At 31.9% G+C, this 18,179-nt stretch overlaps 3 protein-coding genes across 3 annotated transcripts; 2 read left to right on the top strand and 1 right to left on the bottom strand.

Annotated features, from left to right (window-relative positions):
* Positions 1 to 567: 567 nt before the first annotated feature.
* On the top strand, positions 568 to 2,504 carry LOC112791951 (methyltransferase FGSG_00040). The gene has a single exon (XM_025835007.3). The coding sequence runs from the start codon at positions 629 to 631 to the stop codon at positions 2,219 to 2,221; it is 1,593 nt and encodes a 530-aa protein (XP_025690792.1). The 5' UTR covers positions 568 to 628; the 3' UTR covers positions 2,222 to 2,504.
* A 9,384-nt stretch (positions 2,505 to 11,888) lies between these two features.
* On the top strand, positions 11,889 to 13,162 carry LOC112791949 (NAC domain-containing protein 2). The gene is made up of 2 exons (XM_025835005.3): positions 11,889 to 12,516; positions 12,590 to 13,162. Exons 1-2 carry the CDS (start codon positions 12,064 to 12,066, stop codon positions 12,995 to 12,997), a joined length of 861 nt encoding a protein of 286 aa, XP_025690790.1. The 5' UTR covers positions 11,889 to 12,063; the 3' UTR covers positions 12,998 to 13,162.
* Positions 13,163 to 13,421: 259 nt separating this feature from the next.
* LOC112791950 (casparian strip membrane protein 2) lies at positions 13,422 to 14,512 on the bottom strand. Its single transcript, XM_025835006.3, has 3 exons — positions 14,155 to 14,512; positions 13,954 to 14,077; positions 13,422 to 13,823 (listed from the first exon to the last, which is right to left on the bottom strand). Exons 1-3 carry the CDS (start codon positions 14,376 to 14,378, stop codon positions 13,608 to 13,610), a joined length of 564 nt encoding a protein of 187 aa, XP_025690791.1. The 5' UTR covers positions 14,379 to 14,512; the 3' UTR covers positions 13,422 to 13,607.
* Between the last annotated feature and the right edge of the window lie 3,667 nt (positions 14,513 to 18,179).

The raw sequence follows: 18,179 nt of genomic DNA, 5'->3' as shown, positions 1-18,179 counted from the left end.
TCAACAAAGTAATTGAGGTCTCAGGTTAGGAATAAAAAACGATTTAAGAAGAGAGGTACCAACGATTGTAAAAAGGTTGGGGGCTGCAAATTTTGGTGCTGATCAATTGGGAAGCAAATTGCTGAACCTTCCTAAAGTTGACAAAAGTTAACGAAAATATCCAGTTTTACTAACTATAATAAATGAATTATTAATAAAGGAAAATATAGTTGTAATAATTATTTTGCTTCCTCTCAGCATGTTACAACATTGTCAAATAATGGCTATAAACATAATTCTTCTACACATTATGCAAATTGGAAATTAAGCAATATATAAATTAAAACTCATCAATAATTATTTTTATGTGAAGTTAATAATAAAAAATTATAACATAATTTAACAAATTTATTTAATTATTATCTAATCGTTCTTGACTATTAATTTTCATAAAGATTATAGGTGAGTCTTCACCTATATTTTATTTAAATAAACAAAAAATATTGACGAGGAGGCAAAAAAGAAGGCAACAAGATATTAATTTAAAATAAATAAATGCGACCGTTACACACTTAAACTTTTGAAATTGGAAAAAAGAAGCTCCATTTGAGGAGAGGTCAAAGACAACAACACAAAGGCAGAGCAAGAAATGGCGGAAGAGGAGTACATTCAGCAACTGAGGTCCAAAGCAACAGAGCTTTTCCTCAGAGAAGAATGGAAGGACTCCATTGACGCCTACTCCAACCTCATCTCTCACTGCACCCACCACCAACAACAACTCTCTCTTCATCACCCAGATCACCTCCAAAAGCTTCACAAATCACTCTGCATTGCCCTCTGCAACCGCGCCGAAGCCAGGTCTCGCCTTCGCGACTTCCATTGCGCCTTGCAAGACTGCGATCGCGCATTGCAGATCGATGCATCGCATTTCAAGACCCTGCTATGCAAAGGTAAGATCCTGCTCTGCCTCAATAGGTACTCGATGGCGCTTGAATGCTTTAAAGCAGCTTTGCTTGACTCCCAAGCTGCTGGGAACTCCGAAACCCTAATTGGGTATGTTGACAAGTGCAAAAAGTTTGAGTTTTTAGCCAGGACAGGGTCCTTGGACCTCTCCGATTGGGTTTCGAATGGGTTTCACGGGAAGCCTCCGGAGCTTGCAGAGTACATTGGTGCGGTGGAGATCAGGAAATCAGATATCAGCGGCCGCGGCCTTTTCGCAACCAAGAACATTGATGCAGGGTCGTTGATCTTGATCACCAGGGCAATTGTAATGGAGAGGAGTATATTGGCAGGTAAGGATTTAAGCGAGGATGCGCAGTTAGCAATGTGGAAGAATTTCATTCAGAAAGTTTCTGAATTTGCAAGGAAATGTTACAAAACCCGGGATTTGATTGGTATGTTGTCAATTGGGGAAGATGAGGAAGAACTTGAGATTCCTGATATAGATTTGTTTAGGCCTGAGAATGTTGGGAACGTGGATTCATGTGAAATGATTGATATGGAGAAGTTGCTGGCCATTTTGGATGTGAATTCACTCACAGAGGATGCTGTTTCGGCCAATGTGTTGAGGAAGAACAATGATTCCTATGGTGTTGGATTGTGGCTATTACCTTCCTTCATCAACCATTCATGCTGTCCAAATTCGCGGCGACTGCATGTTGGGGACTACTTAATAGTTCATGCTTCCAAGGATCTCAAGGCCGGAGAAGAGATCACTTTTGCCTATTTAGATCCGCTTAGTCCTCTGAGCAAGCGAAGGGAGATGTCGATGACTTGGGGGATTCAATGCAAGTGTAAGAGGTGTAGATTTGAAAATGAGGTTTTCACCAAACAAGAGATTAAGGAGATTGAGATTGGACTTGAAAGAGGGATGGATGTTGGTGGTGTGGTTTATAAATTGGAGGAACACATGAAGAGATTGAAGGTTAGGGGAAAAGAGAAGGCCTATTTGAGAGCTTCATTTTGGTCTGCTTATTGTGAGGCTTATAGGTCTGATAGGTCTATGAAGAGGTGGGGAAGGCGCATTCCGGCCATGGATGCCGTGGTGGATAGCGTGGTTGATGTGGTGGGAGGTGATCATAGGCTGCTTAAGATTATGGTGGAGGAGTTGAAGAAAAATGGTGGCGGTGGCAGCGGCCTTGTGGGGATGGAAAAAGCTTTAAAGCTAGCAAGAGATGTGTATGGGAAGGTAGTGAAAAAGCAAGCAATGAAGACACTTGTTGAGTTTTGCGTTGGTGATTGAACTTGGATGAATACATTTTCTATGTCAGCTACTAGTTGCTGTAGCCTATAGATTTTCTCTATTTGTTTTCCTTCTCATGGTTTTGGTGCCTTGTTTATAATCATGAGCAACTTAAGTTGTCATGGCTAATACCAATGTTATGAAACTACGAATTTCAATTTTATTCAAAACTCTTGATCTTGCTTCTGCTAAAATCATTTTATCAGAGCGTGTAATAGGTTTTGTATTCTCATTACTATGAGATTTGTCATTTGATTAGCATAATAGCATTGTATGTTCTTCTTCATTTTGCTCACTGGTTCTATATAGTATACACTATACACAGAGGGATGATATGTTTACTTGATGAAAAATTCGTGTTTACTAAAACTTATATTTTCAAGGTGTGGCCTGTCATATAAAAGTTATGTTTTATCAGTTGTTGCCATTGGTTTATTTGTAACTTGCTTATCAATGTAGATTGAAGTTCTGTTTTTGATACAATGTTAACCTTTCTTTCCCCTCACACCTATATTAGTGATCTGAAGAAAGAGAAGTGGTCAGAGATTGTGTGTTGTGGTGCATATGTATTGGTAGGGTGCATATTTGTTTTCCATTCACATGTTTTAAATATAATATATAATGGATTAATGTTTAAACTTTGTCTTTAAAAAATTATGCATTTCAATTTAATTTTTAAAAGATAATAATGTAAGTCAAATTTTTTTTTTATTAATTTTTCCTCATATTATGGTTAAAGTGTTACGTAGTACGTTAAGAATATGATATATAGAATAGTAGATTTTATTTCATCTATCAAATATATATATAATTTATCTTTACATAAAGTTTAAAATTAAAAAATAAAATTTTATCAAAATTAATAAATTAATTATTTACATTGATATTTTTATGGGGACCAAATTAAATTATACGTAATTTTTTAGAAATTGTTTTTATCAATCCAATATATAATGGATGATATGACAGAGAGATATTATTAGTTAGTTAAGAAATATCTTTCTTCAGATAAATGTAAAACTTAATTTACAAAAATTAATAGGATTAATCTCTGCATACAAGCTTTTTCACTGTACAAATCATACAAGTCTTAAAAATCTCTAATTTCTAAAACATGCCTCTTATGGCATGTATGTTTCACACGCCTCTTTAACAGATTTTTCAATTAATCAATGCACAAATATATAACTTCCTTTTTCGAAAGGATTTCATTTCCTTTTTTAAATTCCTTCTGCGTTTTCTTGTCTTCGTGTGTTTCTCTCTCCCTTCTCCTTCGCCGTTTACGTAAATTCTATACTACACATACAAGTCTTTTTTATTTACAAGTCTTACAAGTTGAGCCAAATCCAACAGAAGCTACACTCACCCACAAAAGCGTGTTAACACGCGCATCACGTTTCCAAAGCGCTCCCTCACCATTAAGAACGACTCTTCTTCTTCTTTCTCGATGAAAATTATAACTGTCATTTTTTTTTTGGCGTTTCTCCTCCTCCTCCTCCTCTTCTTCCTTCTTCTTCTCCCTTTTTTTGTGTTTTTCTTCCTTTTTCTTCGCGTATTTCATCTTCATTATCGTGTTTTTCCTCCTTCTTCTTTTGATTTTGCAACATTATGTATTTTTTTTTCTATGTTTGATTTATTTCTCCCAAAAAGAATTATAAGAATATGAAATAAGAAGATAAGGAGGAGAAAGACGAAGAGTTCTGAATTATGCAGAACTTATCAGAACAAAAATACACCCAAATATCTTCATTTTATACCCAAATATATTCGTGTTACACCCAAATATCTTCGTTTTACACCCAAATTTGATGCGAATACAGAAATGAATTATGTTACATGTACACTAAAATCCACCATCAAAGTCAGCTACCAGTATAAAATACATACTAGAATACAAATAATACATTGAAAATAAATCAAAGCACACATATATTTATACATAAATACATTGGTGGTTGATTTTAGTGGCTGATTTTAGTGTACAAATAGTATTTTTGTACAGAAAAATATTTTTTCTAATTCTGCATTTTTTTCTTCTTCTTCTTTTCCTTATTTTTTTCTTTCTTTTAGTTAAAAGAATGTAAGTTCATCCTCTTCAAGTAATTTTGCAGTATTATGTGTTTCTTCTTCTTCTTTGTTTGATTTTTTGTTTTTATTCTTGTTAAAAGAATAAAACAAGAAGAAACTTGAGAAGGTAAAATAAAAAGAAAAAAGATGAATAAGAAAAAAAAAAGAAGAAGATGGTGATAATGATGAAAAAAAAGAACCAGCAGAAGATGAGGAGGAGGAAGAAGAAGAGTTCTGAATTATGCAAAACTTATCAGAATAAAAATACACCCAAAATTCTTTAAAATACACCCAAATATCTTTGCGTTACACCCAAATATCTTCGTTTTACACCCAAATTTGCTGCAAATACAGAAATAGGTTATGCTACGTGTACACTAAAATCAGCCACCAAAGTCAGCCATCAGTATAAAATACATAGTGGAATACAAATATACATTGAAAATAAATTAAACCACACATATATTTATACACAAATACATTGGTGGCTAATTTTAGTGGTTGATTTTAGTGTACAAATAGCATTTTTGTACAGAAAATATTTTCTCTAATGCTGTATTTTTTCTTCTTCTTTTTCTTATTTCTTTTTTTCTTTTAGTTAAATGAATCTAAGTTCATCATTTTTCAAATAATTTTGGAGCATTATGTGTTTCTTCTTCTTCTTTATTTGATTTTTTGTTTTTATTTTTGTTAAGAAAGTAAAATAAGAAGAAACTTGAGAAGGTAAAATAAAAAGGGAAAGATTAATAAGAAAAAAAGAAATGGTGATGATGATGAAAAAAAAAAGAAGCAGCAGAAGATAAGGGGGAGGAAGAGAAAAAGTTCTAAATTATGCAGAACTTATCAAAATAAAACTACACCCAAAATTCTTTAAAATATACCCAAATATCTTCGTGTTACACTCAAATTTGCTGCAAATACAGAAATGAGTTATGCTACGTGTACACTAAAATTAGCCACCAAAGTCAGCCACCAGTATAAAATACATTCTGGAATACAAATATACATTGAAAATAAATTAAACCACCTATGTATTTATACACAAATACATTGGTGGCTGATTTCAATAGTTAATTTTAGTGTACAAATAGCATTTTTGTATAGAAAAATGTTTCCTCTAATGCTACATTTTTTCTTCTGAATTGAACCACACCTCAGTCACTTGATTGGATTCAAAAAAATAAAAGGAGGAGAAGACTTGTAAAGACTTGTATGAGAAAAATGCTTGTATATAGAGAACAAACTGCTCATCAATACCATAGAAGGGCTGCAAAATACACCCAAAATACACCATATTAAAACAAGCATAAATTATAGAATGCAAATAAAACTATAAAACCATCATAAAAAATAACAAAAATTAGATTAATGAATCATCATTAAACAGAAACTAAAACAATTCAACTAAAAGAATAAGACAATTCACCCTCAATAAGATGAAAAGTCATAAACTGTAAATACACCCAAACTTTCTTAAAATACACCCAAATATTCCTGATTTACATCCGAACTTCTGATATAAAATGCAGAAAATTTATCAGAACTAGTACATTAGATTCAATTTAAACAAGAAATAATGAGCAGTAAATTTCACAGACAAAGTTCACGCATTATTCAACTACATAATTATAAACTACTAACTGGATTCAAATTCAAATTCAATTATTAACTGGAATTAAACCACACCTCAGGAACTTTATTATATTCAAATTCAAAATTCACTTCGTTCTGGTTCAACTGATAATCTGAAGTTGAATCATCCATTATTTTCAAAACGATTTCAGAGTTTATTTCAGAAACAATGGAAAACGAGAAAAACGAAGAAAGAGAACATAGAGAGAAACTTATGTAAACGACAAAGAAGAAGGGAGAGAGAAACACACGAAAGAGATCGAAGAGAGAAGACAGAAGGAATTCAAAACCTATATAATAGATGATATGACTGAGATATATATATGATTAGTCAGTTAAGAAATCATGTGCTTTATTGGATACATCTAAGCTTATTTTACAAAATTCAAGTTCAACTGGATTTTTCCATTCCTTGTTATCCATACCCGTTACAATTAGAAGACAAATCTTAATGCATGATTGTTGAACGTTCATTATATGTACATCTTATCTACTACGAGAAGAACAAGATAGATGACACATAACAGAAAGGTAATCCAATCCTTGATCATTAGAGGATGATAATAATCTAATCCTAGCTGGGTCTAAATCCCAATCATGTGATGATGAGGTCAAGGGGTTTGACGCACGGTCTTTAATTTAAACATGCGCTGTGGGGCAAATTAATGACTTATGTATCGCTACCTGGTTTGTTGGTGTTCATGTCAATCCAAAACTGGAAAGAATATTCCATCCAAATTTTCAAAGCAAATTCAGACACGAGATAAAGAATATGTTTTTCGAGCAATGCTACTAGTTTGGATCATTGACTTTCAAAGTTATTGTGGGATACGCTTTATTTAATGCGTTTTTGGGGATTGAAATGAAGTGCGAAGAATATTTTATTTTTTATATGTAATTGTTTGTACGATATTTTGTAATTAGACAAATTAAAAATTAATCTGATAAATTTAAATTTTATTTAAATATTTATTGTTAATTGATAAGTTATTTTTTTAATATGATATATTAATATGATACAACATTTCGCATAAATAAATATCAAATAATAAGGACAATTTATTTAAATAAATAAAGTGGAGATCAATTTTATTTAATTACACATTTTTTAAATAAGATGTAAATGTATTTTTTTATAATTTTATAAAAACTGCTACTAGTAATAGCAGATTAGGTTAGAACGTTCGTTGTTGGTAGCTGCCGTTTACGTATAATGGAAATTTAACAGAAACTGCTACAAATAACAAAAACTGCTACAAATAACAGTAATTTATGTGTATTTGGTTGTTGAACGGAAATTATAGAAGGCAATATCGATTTACGTTAAATATATTACTAATGTCCAAGTGTCTAATTTTAAGAGTGTTTAGTATGTCAAGAGCTTCTAATTTAAAATGGAGACTTCATTGTGGTAACGCTCAAGTTTCTTTCATGAATTAAATGTTCACGCTTTTATATATTTGGAATAATGCCTCTCATTTCAGGGCGTTAACAACGTCCATTTTAAAAAGAAGATAGACTCGCATTTGTTACTCTTGGCTGACACCCTTTGAGTTGGGCGTTACCAATACCAAACTTTCTTTGCATGCTTTGCTTGTTTCTCGAATAATATATATTACTTACATACTTCATTAAGTGGCGTTAACAACTCCTTCAACGTGCATGCTTCATTCTTTCTTTTATTCACGCTATTAACATACATATAAGTTTCATGAATTAACGTTAGGTCATGCATGCTTCTTGCATTTCATTATTGAGAAAGTATAGGGAGCCAATAGCCTAAGCATACAATGTGTACAATGGAAGTTTAGGAAGTATTAGAGATATGATAATTAGTGTTACATTGTCTTATAAAGTTACGTTTTTGAGATGAGTGGATTCATGACATAGTATTAGAGTTCTAGATCCGAAAGGTCAAGAGTTTGATCCTTGGTAAATCCCAAAATTAGCTTAAACTTTTGGGATGAATAATTTTATGACATGAGATACATATTTTAATCATTAATTCACTAATAATGCATGCATAAGGCATTAAGCATGTATGCACTAACCTTAATTCATGAAGTTTATATGCCACTTAATAAAGCATGCAAAGAAAGCCCAACTCAAAGGATTCCATCTACCTTCTTTTTAAAATGGGCTTTGTTAACGCCCAAAATGAGGGACGTTATTCTAACGTGAATATTTGATTCATAAAAGAAACTGAGCGTTACCACAATGAAGCGCCCATCTCAAATCAAAAGCTTTTATTCGATGCTCATTTATAACACACTCAACGTAATATATATATTTAATATATTAGTAATATAAAATAATTATATATATTTAATTATATATTTTTATGTCATAAAAATAATTATTTTTTACAATTAATATATAATTTGTCATCTAATAACAAACATAATTAAATTACATTATAAAATTATTTATAGATATTATAGTGTATCGATATTAAATTCATTAATTTGTTTATGCCTCTCAAAAACAAGTCACAGTGAGTGTAAATTACGATTAGAACAGAATACATTTTTATAGTTAACTAATCAACCGAAAATAAAATATCTAAAGAATAAAAGAAAATGGATGTAAAATGGATATGTATAGAGTTTGATCGGGATAGAGTTGATATAAGACAAAAAAAATAGACATTTATTAATACGTCATGCATTGGATTTATTCAAAACTTAAAAGAGTGAATTTTACTATTATTTTGATTGAAAACATGGGGTTAATCTATCTTTATTTTAAATAGTTAGTGTTTCAATGATAAATAATCATGTAGATGATTCACTTAATTAGAAAAAACATTATTTTAGTTTGGACAAATAAAAACAAAAAACCAAATCCCTATCTGATTTAACATCGCTAATAATGTAGCACTTAACTGCTAGCTTATTATATATTATTATTATATTCCTATTTTAATAATAATATACAATAAAAAAATTATGTGTAAAATAATATTATAAAAAAATAAAAGTATCATTATTTTTCCTGTATAATGCATTACTCCATATTGGGAATCATTTATTTTTGGTAGTGATGGTTATATTTTTCTTTATTTAATAATTTTAGTGCTTATCCTTAGTACAAAAGTGCGTCGCTCATGTCTATCTACTTCCGCTTCATTCCCTCTCAATAACTATGTTTAACTAATTGGTGATATCCAAATAGAGTTTTGATTTACGTGATCGTTGCCTTTTTTAGTAAATGTATCATTGATATTTTTATATATATAAAACTATTAAGTCTATAACAATTAGTCAAAAAAGATGTTGGTCTTTGAACATCACTGATCAAGTTACATATAATATGAGATTTTTTTTTTTTGAATTAATCAACATCAGCCATAAAAAGAAAGAAAGAAAGAAAGAAAGAAAGAAATTAATTAACACGCATGAAGCTATTTGTCCGATGTCTTATTGATTTGAGTTGTGTATGCTCCTAAAATATCCAAAACGAAAAATAGACCTCCTGACATAATTTCATCACTACACAATTTTATATTAAAAAAATATAGATAGACAATAAAAATATTAAATAATATGAATAATAAATATATTGGATGTTCATTTTATTAAGTGTGCAAATGATTATTCTAATATTAAAATTTAGATGTATCATGTATTTTGATTTAATTGGTGGTTATTTATATTGTTCAAAAAAATTATTGGTTACCTAATATATTCGGTTTTTTTCAATTCAAATCGATTTAAATATGTTCATTTAATTTAATTTAAATCAAAAACTAATTAAAAATGTATTAATTTATATTTGGTTGTATTTTATTTTTAACAAATTATGTATATTGGATCAAATTTTGGATTTATTTTTTAAAATTAATTTAATCCAATTCAAATTGTACTGCTATTATTAAAATATTATCAAAGTTATTAGTAGTTATTAAGAGTTAAGTTAGTAATGACCAGTAGTAATTAGTAAATAGAATATTAATAAAATTAGTTGGTAATATTTTTATAAATAAAATGATTATTGTATCATGTAATAACAACTTCAACACAATAATATCACATATAATATTATATTTTTATTCTCCTCTTCTTCAAAAAATTTAACATAGTATCAGAGTTATAGTATCCTCCTTAGAGAAGATAGAATATCATTTTTTTGATAAAATCATTGTGTTTTCTTTCACAAAATTCTTTTTCCTATGTATTGTTGTTCTTTTTTTTCTTTTGGCACCTGTTTTTGATGTTTTCTCACTTTAATAATAAGTTCATATTTTTTATTTCATCTTTTTGAATTCAATGGGTCAAAAATCATTGGCCCAACGCTCTTCTACACGCTCTTTGAAAATCATTGCTTGCTTTCTCTCCCTCGCGCAACATCTCCTTCTCTTTCTTCTTCCTCTGCTCACGAAGGCAGCCTTAGCTCCGCTGCCACTATCATCTTTTTCCTTTTCTTTCTTTACATTATCGCGCCGCATGTATCGTCTCTTCTGCCTCATCGCACGCCACTTACGTCTTCCCCTAACTAAAGCAGAAGTCCTGATCCTCCTTTCCGTCATGACTAGAATTGCGGCCCACGCCGCGCCTCTCTCTTCCTTTGTATTCCTCTGCTTCTCGCGCCACACGTCTCTTCTTCTGCGTTACAGCGCCGCACGCCTCTTCTTCAATTTCGTCGAAACTTATCCAAGTTGAAAATTATTGACATCTTCCATAAAAAATGTAATAATGTAAGAAAAATGTTTTAGAATAGAAAAGAATAAGAGAGATTTTGACAAGAATTAAAGGAGAGAGATAATTTTAAAAAAAATTTTAAAAAGAAAAGATACAATTACTAATTTTTTTATTGTCAATTACATTTCTATTAAAATTAGTAGTATAAAAAAATTTAATTTAATATTATCAAGAAAAAATAAAATATATATATAAGGACTAATTTGATTAATTTTTAAAATTTTAGGAATGAAAATTACTTACGTCTGAACTTTCAAGGATTATTTTGATCATAAATAACTTTTTTACATGTCAAGTGCCACGTGGCATGCCACGTGTCACTAATCTGACACGTAGCATGCCAGGTGTCACTGATCTGACACGTCAACCAATCATCTTATGACACGTGGTATCAGTCCTCTACATCATTATATCCCACGTGGCACTTAACGTGACACGTCATCATCCAACTGACGGAAAGACTAACGTGACCAATCGTATATCTTCTAGGGACGATTTTGATTAACTTTATCTTCCAAAGACTAAAATGAATATCGAAATATTTTTAAGGGACGATTTTGACTATTTACTCAATTTAAATTACACGGCGAACACGCCTAGTTTTCTGCAAAGCGAGATAGTAGGAGACTATATATATGTTCACACCAAACTATAGCTAATTAAGATATGTTTGAACCACGTTTAAAACTTGTAACTCCTTTAGAAGATGATGATCCAAAAGAATGCTACTGCATAGTGCCTAGTGGGTAACTCAATTTTGTACATTATTATTTTGCTTTGCTTTGATGCGGTGGTCCCCACTCACTCCACACGTAGAAATAAAAAGGAGGGAGAAATACTTTCGTCATTGCTGAGTTCATACATTCATTTACACAACACAGCACCGCTTATTATTGTATATTTAAAACTTTGTTCTTTTAAGATTATTTCGTGGACTACAATGATTTTGTTGTTATTGGTTCGGCCAAATCATTCTCAATACAACAACTTCAGAGATCCAAGGATTCAGAAAATGATCCGCTGACTGCTGCATGCACAATAATATTCCAGAGTGGGTGGAACTGGAACTAGTTGAATTGAATGGAAATGAAACCCAATATGGATAAAGACGTGCTTTGTTTAGATTCAAAGAATCAGAGATAATCAATCACGTGGCCAATAACCGTTGATTCCAATTATTCTTAAATTTTATGATTAAAATTAAACGTCAAAATTATTAAATAAAACACAAATTAAATATATCTTGTAATGGTCCCCTTCCCCAAATGGATAACGGCAAGGCATTGCCAGATGACTAGGTATAACAATAACAAAGTGTTGTCTATCAATCAATTAAATCCATGCAACTTCACAAAACGACAAAGAGACCCTCACATAAAAGGAACACACATCTCATTGCAAACAGTTCAAACTCCTTAGCTTGTTCAATTTCACATAACAATAATGGAAGGAAGTAGTAGAAGTTGTGAACTACTACCACCAGGGTTTAGATTCCACCCAACAGATGAGGAGCTAATTGTGTATTACCTTTGTAACCAAGCAACATCAAAGCCCTGCCCTGCTTCCATCATCCCTGAAGTTGACATCTACAAATTTGATCCATGGGAATTGCCAGGGAAAGCTGAGTTTGGGGAGAAAGAATGGTACTTCTTTAGCCCAAGGGACAGGAAGTATCCGAATGGGGTTCGGCCGAACCGTGCAACGGTTTCTAGGTATTGGAAGGCCACAGGGACAGACAAGGCTATTTACAGCAAGTGTAAGCATGTTGGTGTCAAGAAGGCCTTGGTTTTCTACAAGGGTAGACCTCCAAAGGGGATCAAGACTGATTGGATCATGCACGAATATCGTCTTCTTCAACAATCTAATCACAACAGCAGGACCACTGGTTCTATGAGAGTAAGACTTCCAATCTTTTAACTATATGTTTCAATTGTTATGTTCAATTTGTAACTGATATTTCTGTCATCAGCTGGATGACTGCGTCTTGTGTAGGATATATAAGAAAAAACATGCTGCTAAAGCATTGGATCAAGGACAGGAATACCCAACAACAGTTCAAATTAATCTAAATGCATCAACCAACAATGATGATCAGAAGGAGTTGATGATGATGAAGAATCTTCCAAGGACTTGTTCCCTTACTTATCTTTTGGACATGAATTACTTTGGTCCAATCTCACAGCTATTGTCTGATGGATCCTACAACAACTCATCAACCTTTGAAATATGTCAACATAGCAATAGTGTTGACAACATTGGAATAGTGGATCCTCTTGTCAAAACTCAAATGGTTGAAATGGATGATAGCTATTATGCTCAAGATTCAGGCAAGTCCCAAGTGATGAAACAAGGGAATGATTTAAGAGGATATTACTAAGTAATTATTAACAAAAGAAAAAAGAAAAAATGTTATATTGTTTAGATTAGACGTGATGAATTATGATAAGAGTCTTCTATAAGATAATCATGAAGATTTTAAATATGTCAAATGTGTCCTATCACAGAAATGAAATTTTCAAATAGAATTTAGTATTCTAGTTCACGTTGACATTGTTCACCTTATCTGTACATAATAAGGACAAGACTATTACTGGTTCTTAATTGAATTTTCGGACTTATGAAAATAGTTTAAAAGATGCCTGGATCACGCCTTCTTAAGATTATTTATTTATTTATTTATTTTTGTCATAATAAGAATTTTGAAGTTGTAGGCAATCACGATCACTTCTAGTATATATCTATGCAACATTTTAAAGTAAAAGTAATATAAAATGCAGAAATTGTGTAATGACACTGCTGAATTCTATGTAAAAATAAAATATTGTTATTGAAATCTCATAAATCATAACCACACACAGATTTTACACTTGTTAAGTTTCATACACATGAGAGCATGCATGCCCAGGTAGGCAAACACATTGATATTCATATCAGAACTCTTAAAACAAACCAATTTCACAACTACTCTTAATATATAGATATAGAAATCAGTGCTTGCTTATAGATATTGATGACATGAGAATAAGAATCATGAACAGAACCACCGTGAAGAAAGAGCCGATCACTGAACCGGAAATTCGCTTGCAAAAGTAGTTGTATTGCTGGCAGATAGGGAACCAGTTGGCACTTGGATTGCCACGGTGGGCTAGGAATACTATAGCGGCCGCCGCCGCGGCTCCGGCTGTGAGAAGGCCATACATAATCTTCACAAGTTGGATAACAAAACTACTTCAGTCTTAATAAGCTTTTTAGGATAAATTCAGTGAAATTTTCTAAAATCACACACAAGAAATCAACATAGGAAGTTAGAACACTCAAATCAATGTGTTTTACCGTGTCAAGAAGCACCATGAGAATCCTACTTTTCACTGCAGTACTTCTCAGTATGTGGAAGAATGACAGGGCAAGTGAAAGAACCAAGTAGGCACATACAATAGAGTTGGACATCACAAAGAACCTGAAATCACAAATCCTCATTGTTGTTTGATTTGTTTAAACAAAAGAATTGCATTTTAGAAAGAAATGACTACTTACATAAAGGTGGGAAGGTCTTCAAATACTGCTCTGAATTTAACAAACTGAGTCCTAAATGGAAGTGTTTCCCTTGCTGTTCCCATACTCAATGCACTTCCAAGTGTGGAAATGGCTGCAACAATTCTCAGAATGAAATCTATTACTGACATCACTCTCTTCACCCTTTTGCTTGCGGAAACAACACCTTTTGGTACTTCACCCGCCTCAACTGAACTCACCTTCATTCTTTTTTGTTGTTCAACTTATTGAGAGTGATGCTTAATTCGACTATGTTATAGTATCAAGGAAGTTGCACACATTTATATACTTGAAGGAAGCACAAAACATTGAACACTGATGATGTTAGTGTAATGTTACATTAATTATATCATAAGGGAAATGCTCTAGTGGATTAGTTAGCGAAGATTCTAGTGAATGATGCTGCTTACATGATCTTCTGGGGTGGAACATTTTCACCTTAAAACAATAATTATCTATTTGCTGTAGTATTCGAGATATATAATTGAAGCGAAGAATGACGTTTTCTTTCAACTCTAGAATACAGAGCCATACATCACTTTGATTAAACAATGGTCTAAGGCTCTAAGCTGTTTAATTTGTGTCACATGCCACTGGAGAATAAGAAACAGGATATGCTAAATTAAAATATTTCTATGCTTGTTTTCATGAGAAATGTTTGTACGAGTGAGAATCGTGTTTTGCACTCATACTTTGAACTTAGAGTCACTTGGTCATAAAATACTGAAGTTCAAACGAGTTAAAAAAAACAAAATGATGAAAACTCACGTGAAGTCGACTTTATGTGAAGTTGATATCTGAAAGTCGTTAGATAAAAATTTAGTTAAATTAGTCAAATTATCAAACAGTTTAGGTATCAACTTTAAGTGAAGTCGATTGCACCTGGGTTTCTACCAAACAAAAATACGTACTTTCATGCCAAATAGGAATTTAATAACTAGAATAATAGTAGCACTAGGGACACAATAGCCAAAGTTATTTTATTTAATTTTCTATTTATAATTTTATGTAATTAATATTTACGATTATATATTTATTATCTCTAAAATTATTCAATTATTCTAACGATAATTAAATAATATAAAATAAAAATTTAATATAAAATAAGATAATTTTATACCGTTTTAGATTAATTTTTTTATTCTCTGTTAAATATATTTTTGTTAGAATAATATTTTTTAGAATTTACTAATCCGTACCCTAAATTAACGAGTATTAGTTTATCTACTAACACTTAAATTTTGTGTTATTTAATATATGTTTGGCCCTCTTAAATTAGGGTAATATTTTTGCATTATCTATAGATTTCTCAACTTGTTTCTATTATTGTGCACTGGAGAATATACTTCTATAAATAATGCGATATGAAAGAGAGTTGATGATCTTAAAATACTTTATTATATATAATTTATTTAAAAAAAATATTTTGTAAGAAAAGCATGCTTGTGAAGGAAAAATAAATATATGTGTAGTACGAATGAGGTTAGCATTTAAGCAAATTAATCTCTAGTGGTTTTGGTAAAGGCTAAAGTATGATCATTATATATTGTGACAATAACCCGGGACTAGATTAGCATTCCCTGCTACATGACAAGTAACATGATCTCACACTTGAAGCTATATGGAATCAAATATGTCGGCATCGGAATAGGATTATAATAGAAAAATAGCACAATTCTGTGTGGTAATTTGCACGTTAAAACAATTTTAAATGACTACATAAGGCAAGCACATTGTTTGTGCTTTGTCATAATGATATTTCTTAAAGTTAAGAATAGTACTTTCATTCTGGCATATGAGGAAAAGTGAGTGAGTGTGAAAGAGTGAGAAAGAGCGAGAGAAGGAAAGAAGATGGTGCTGCGGCATTGGTAGTTTACGGTTGACAGAGGTGTTGCAGTATGTAGATAGTGAGTGAGTGAATGAGTGAGTTAGATGGTGAGTGAAGAGAAGGGGGAAGGAGGAATTGTGAGAGAGAGAGAGCTCTAAACGATGAATTGAAAAGAATAAGACTCATCAAGATAATTTGAGAATTTTATATAATTATTTAAGGTTTGGATAATTTTACTTGTAAAAAACTAATCTTACATAAATATAAATGGTAATTTTTATTTTCTACGAACAAATATGTCAACGTTTTCAATTTTTATGAGTAGAAATGATAGTTTACTCTAAATCAACTAATTCTTCTCAAAGTCTTGATTTTACATTAACAAAATGCTAATTTAACACTGCTTTACCATTTAATTATGCTTTGATTATGCTCCATTTTGCGTTCCTTTACTGATCATCAACTTAAAAACACCATGCAACTCCTTGTTGCAGTCAATTCTGTAGCATTTTGTGCATTTTTTTATTGCTGTTAATTATGTAAAATTGCGTGCCATTGATTGCCAATTCTATAGCGTCGTGCACCTCCTTACTGCTGTATACAATGTTGTGTGTCTCTCTTACAGCCGTTAATTCTACAACATTGCAAGCCTCCTTAGTGTCGTTTTTCCTTCTGACTGCAGTAGTCCTCGTGGTGGTAACCATAGTAGCCTTGCGTGTTAGATCTTTGGATATTTTTTGTGATGTTTTGGATTTTTTTTGTAGGCTAGATTTCGATGGTTCTTTTTTATAATTTTAGATGTTTCTTTTTATTAAGTTTTAGCTGGTTTTTTTGTGATGTTTTAGATGTTTTTTACCTAAAAATATTTTGAATATTTTATTTTTATATGTTTTAGATGTTTCTTTCTCTATATTATGGATGTTTCTTTTTGCATGTTTCAAAACAATGATAGTTAGAGTTAGGACCAACAATAAAAAGCAACCTAGAGGTGGAACACGATGACGGCGATGGAGGAATGGAGGTCGTGGCAGTGACGATGTTCTCTTGCGCGATGTGAATAGTACTGTAACTTCTCTGACACATGAAGGCCAATTCTATAGTGCATTTTGTTTGGTGTCTAACTTTTGCCTAAATTACCTTATATAGTAATTTTAAAATATTTAATTTTTATTTTTTTAAATTTAAAATTAATTATTTAACCTATTTTAATAATTAGGTAATATCTTTTAGGCATCATAGCAAACATCTAACGTAAAAGTAACTTTTGGAATGAATTTAAATTTTTTTCAGCCAATTAATTAGTTGTAATGCTATTTTGTCACGTGTCGAGTTATGCCACGTGTCACAATGTTATTTGTCTACGTATTATCTACTATGTCATTATTATATATACAACAAATTGGTCTCTTACTTTGCATCAAATGGCTTATTTTAGTCCCTGAAATTGAACGTCGAGTACCAAATTAGTCATTTCATCAGTTTGTTCCTTTTTTTTTATAAATTCAAAATTTTTAATATCTTTGAATACACTAATGGTGCAATTTTTATAAATAGATCTTTAGTGACACGTATCACCTCATGGTTTCTCCACGTCAGTGTATCATTAACGAAAAATAGGTCAGAGACTAATATGGTGTAATTTTTTCAATCTGAATAACGTAATTAATGCAATTGAAATCTTAAAGATGATTTTAGTGCACGGTGTCAATCTCAAAGACCACTTTAAAAATTTAATCGTAAAAATGACTTTGGAACAGAAATTATTTTCTAAATGGAGAAAGCAATTGTGTTTTCTCAAATATTGGGGTTTGGAGTGATTTTCAGAATTGTGGAGCAGTCAGAAATGTTAGCCAACACGTAGATCCCGTGTTGTTCACCACGCAGCATGTGTGCTGACGTGTCATCCATGCAAGAGGCAAGAGACAAGTGGCAACCATACATACTTAGCTCAACCTTACTCCATGCAAGAGACAACCATACATACTCAGCTCATGAAGCAAAGGTGCCTTCATCCAAAAAATACGCAAGATGCGAGTTGACATCGCTACGCCACGTGCACGCCACCTAGATAGTACGCAGGCTGTGTGTTGGTGGCGCTCCGCCGTGTGTCCACCATGCAGTAGCACGCAAGCTGCGTGTTGCCCCATGTGGGCATGCAGGAGGCAGGCCCCCCTCCGAA

The sequence above is a fragment of the Arachis hypogaea genome, chromosome 13, assembly GCF_003086295.3.
Source record: "Arachis hypogaea cultivar Tifrunner chromosome 13, arahy.Tifrunner.gnm2.J5K5, whole genome shotgun sequence".
Classification (NCBI taxonomy): domain Eukaryota; kingdom Viridiplantae; phylum Streptophyta; class Magnoliopsida; order Fabales; family Fabaceae; genus Arachis; species Arachis hypogaea.
The sequence above is the reverse complement of the archived record's forward strand: the minus strand, read 5'-3'. Positions and strand labels throughout refer to the sequence as shown.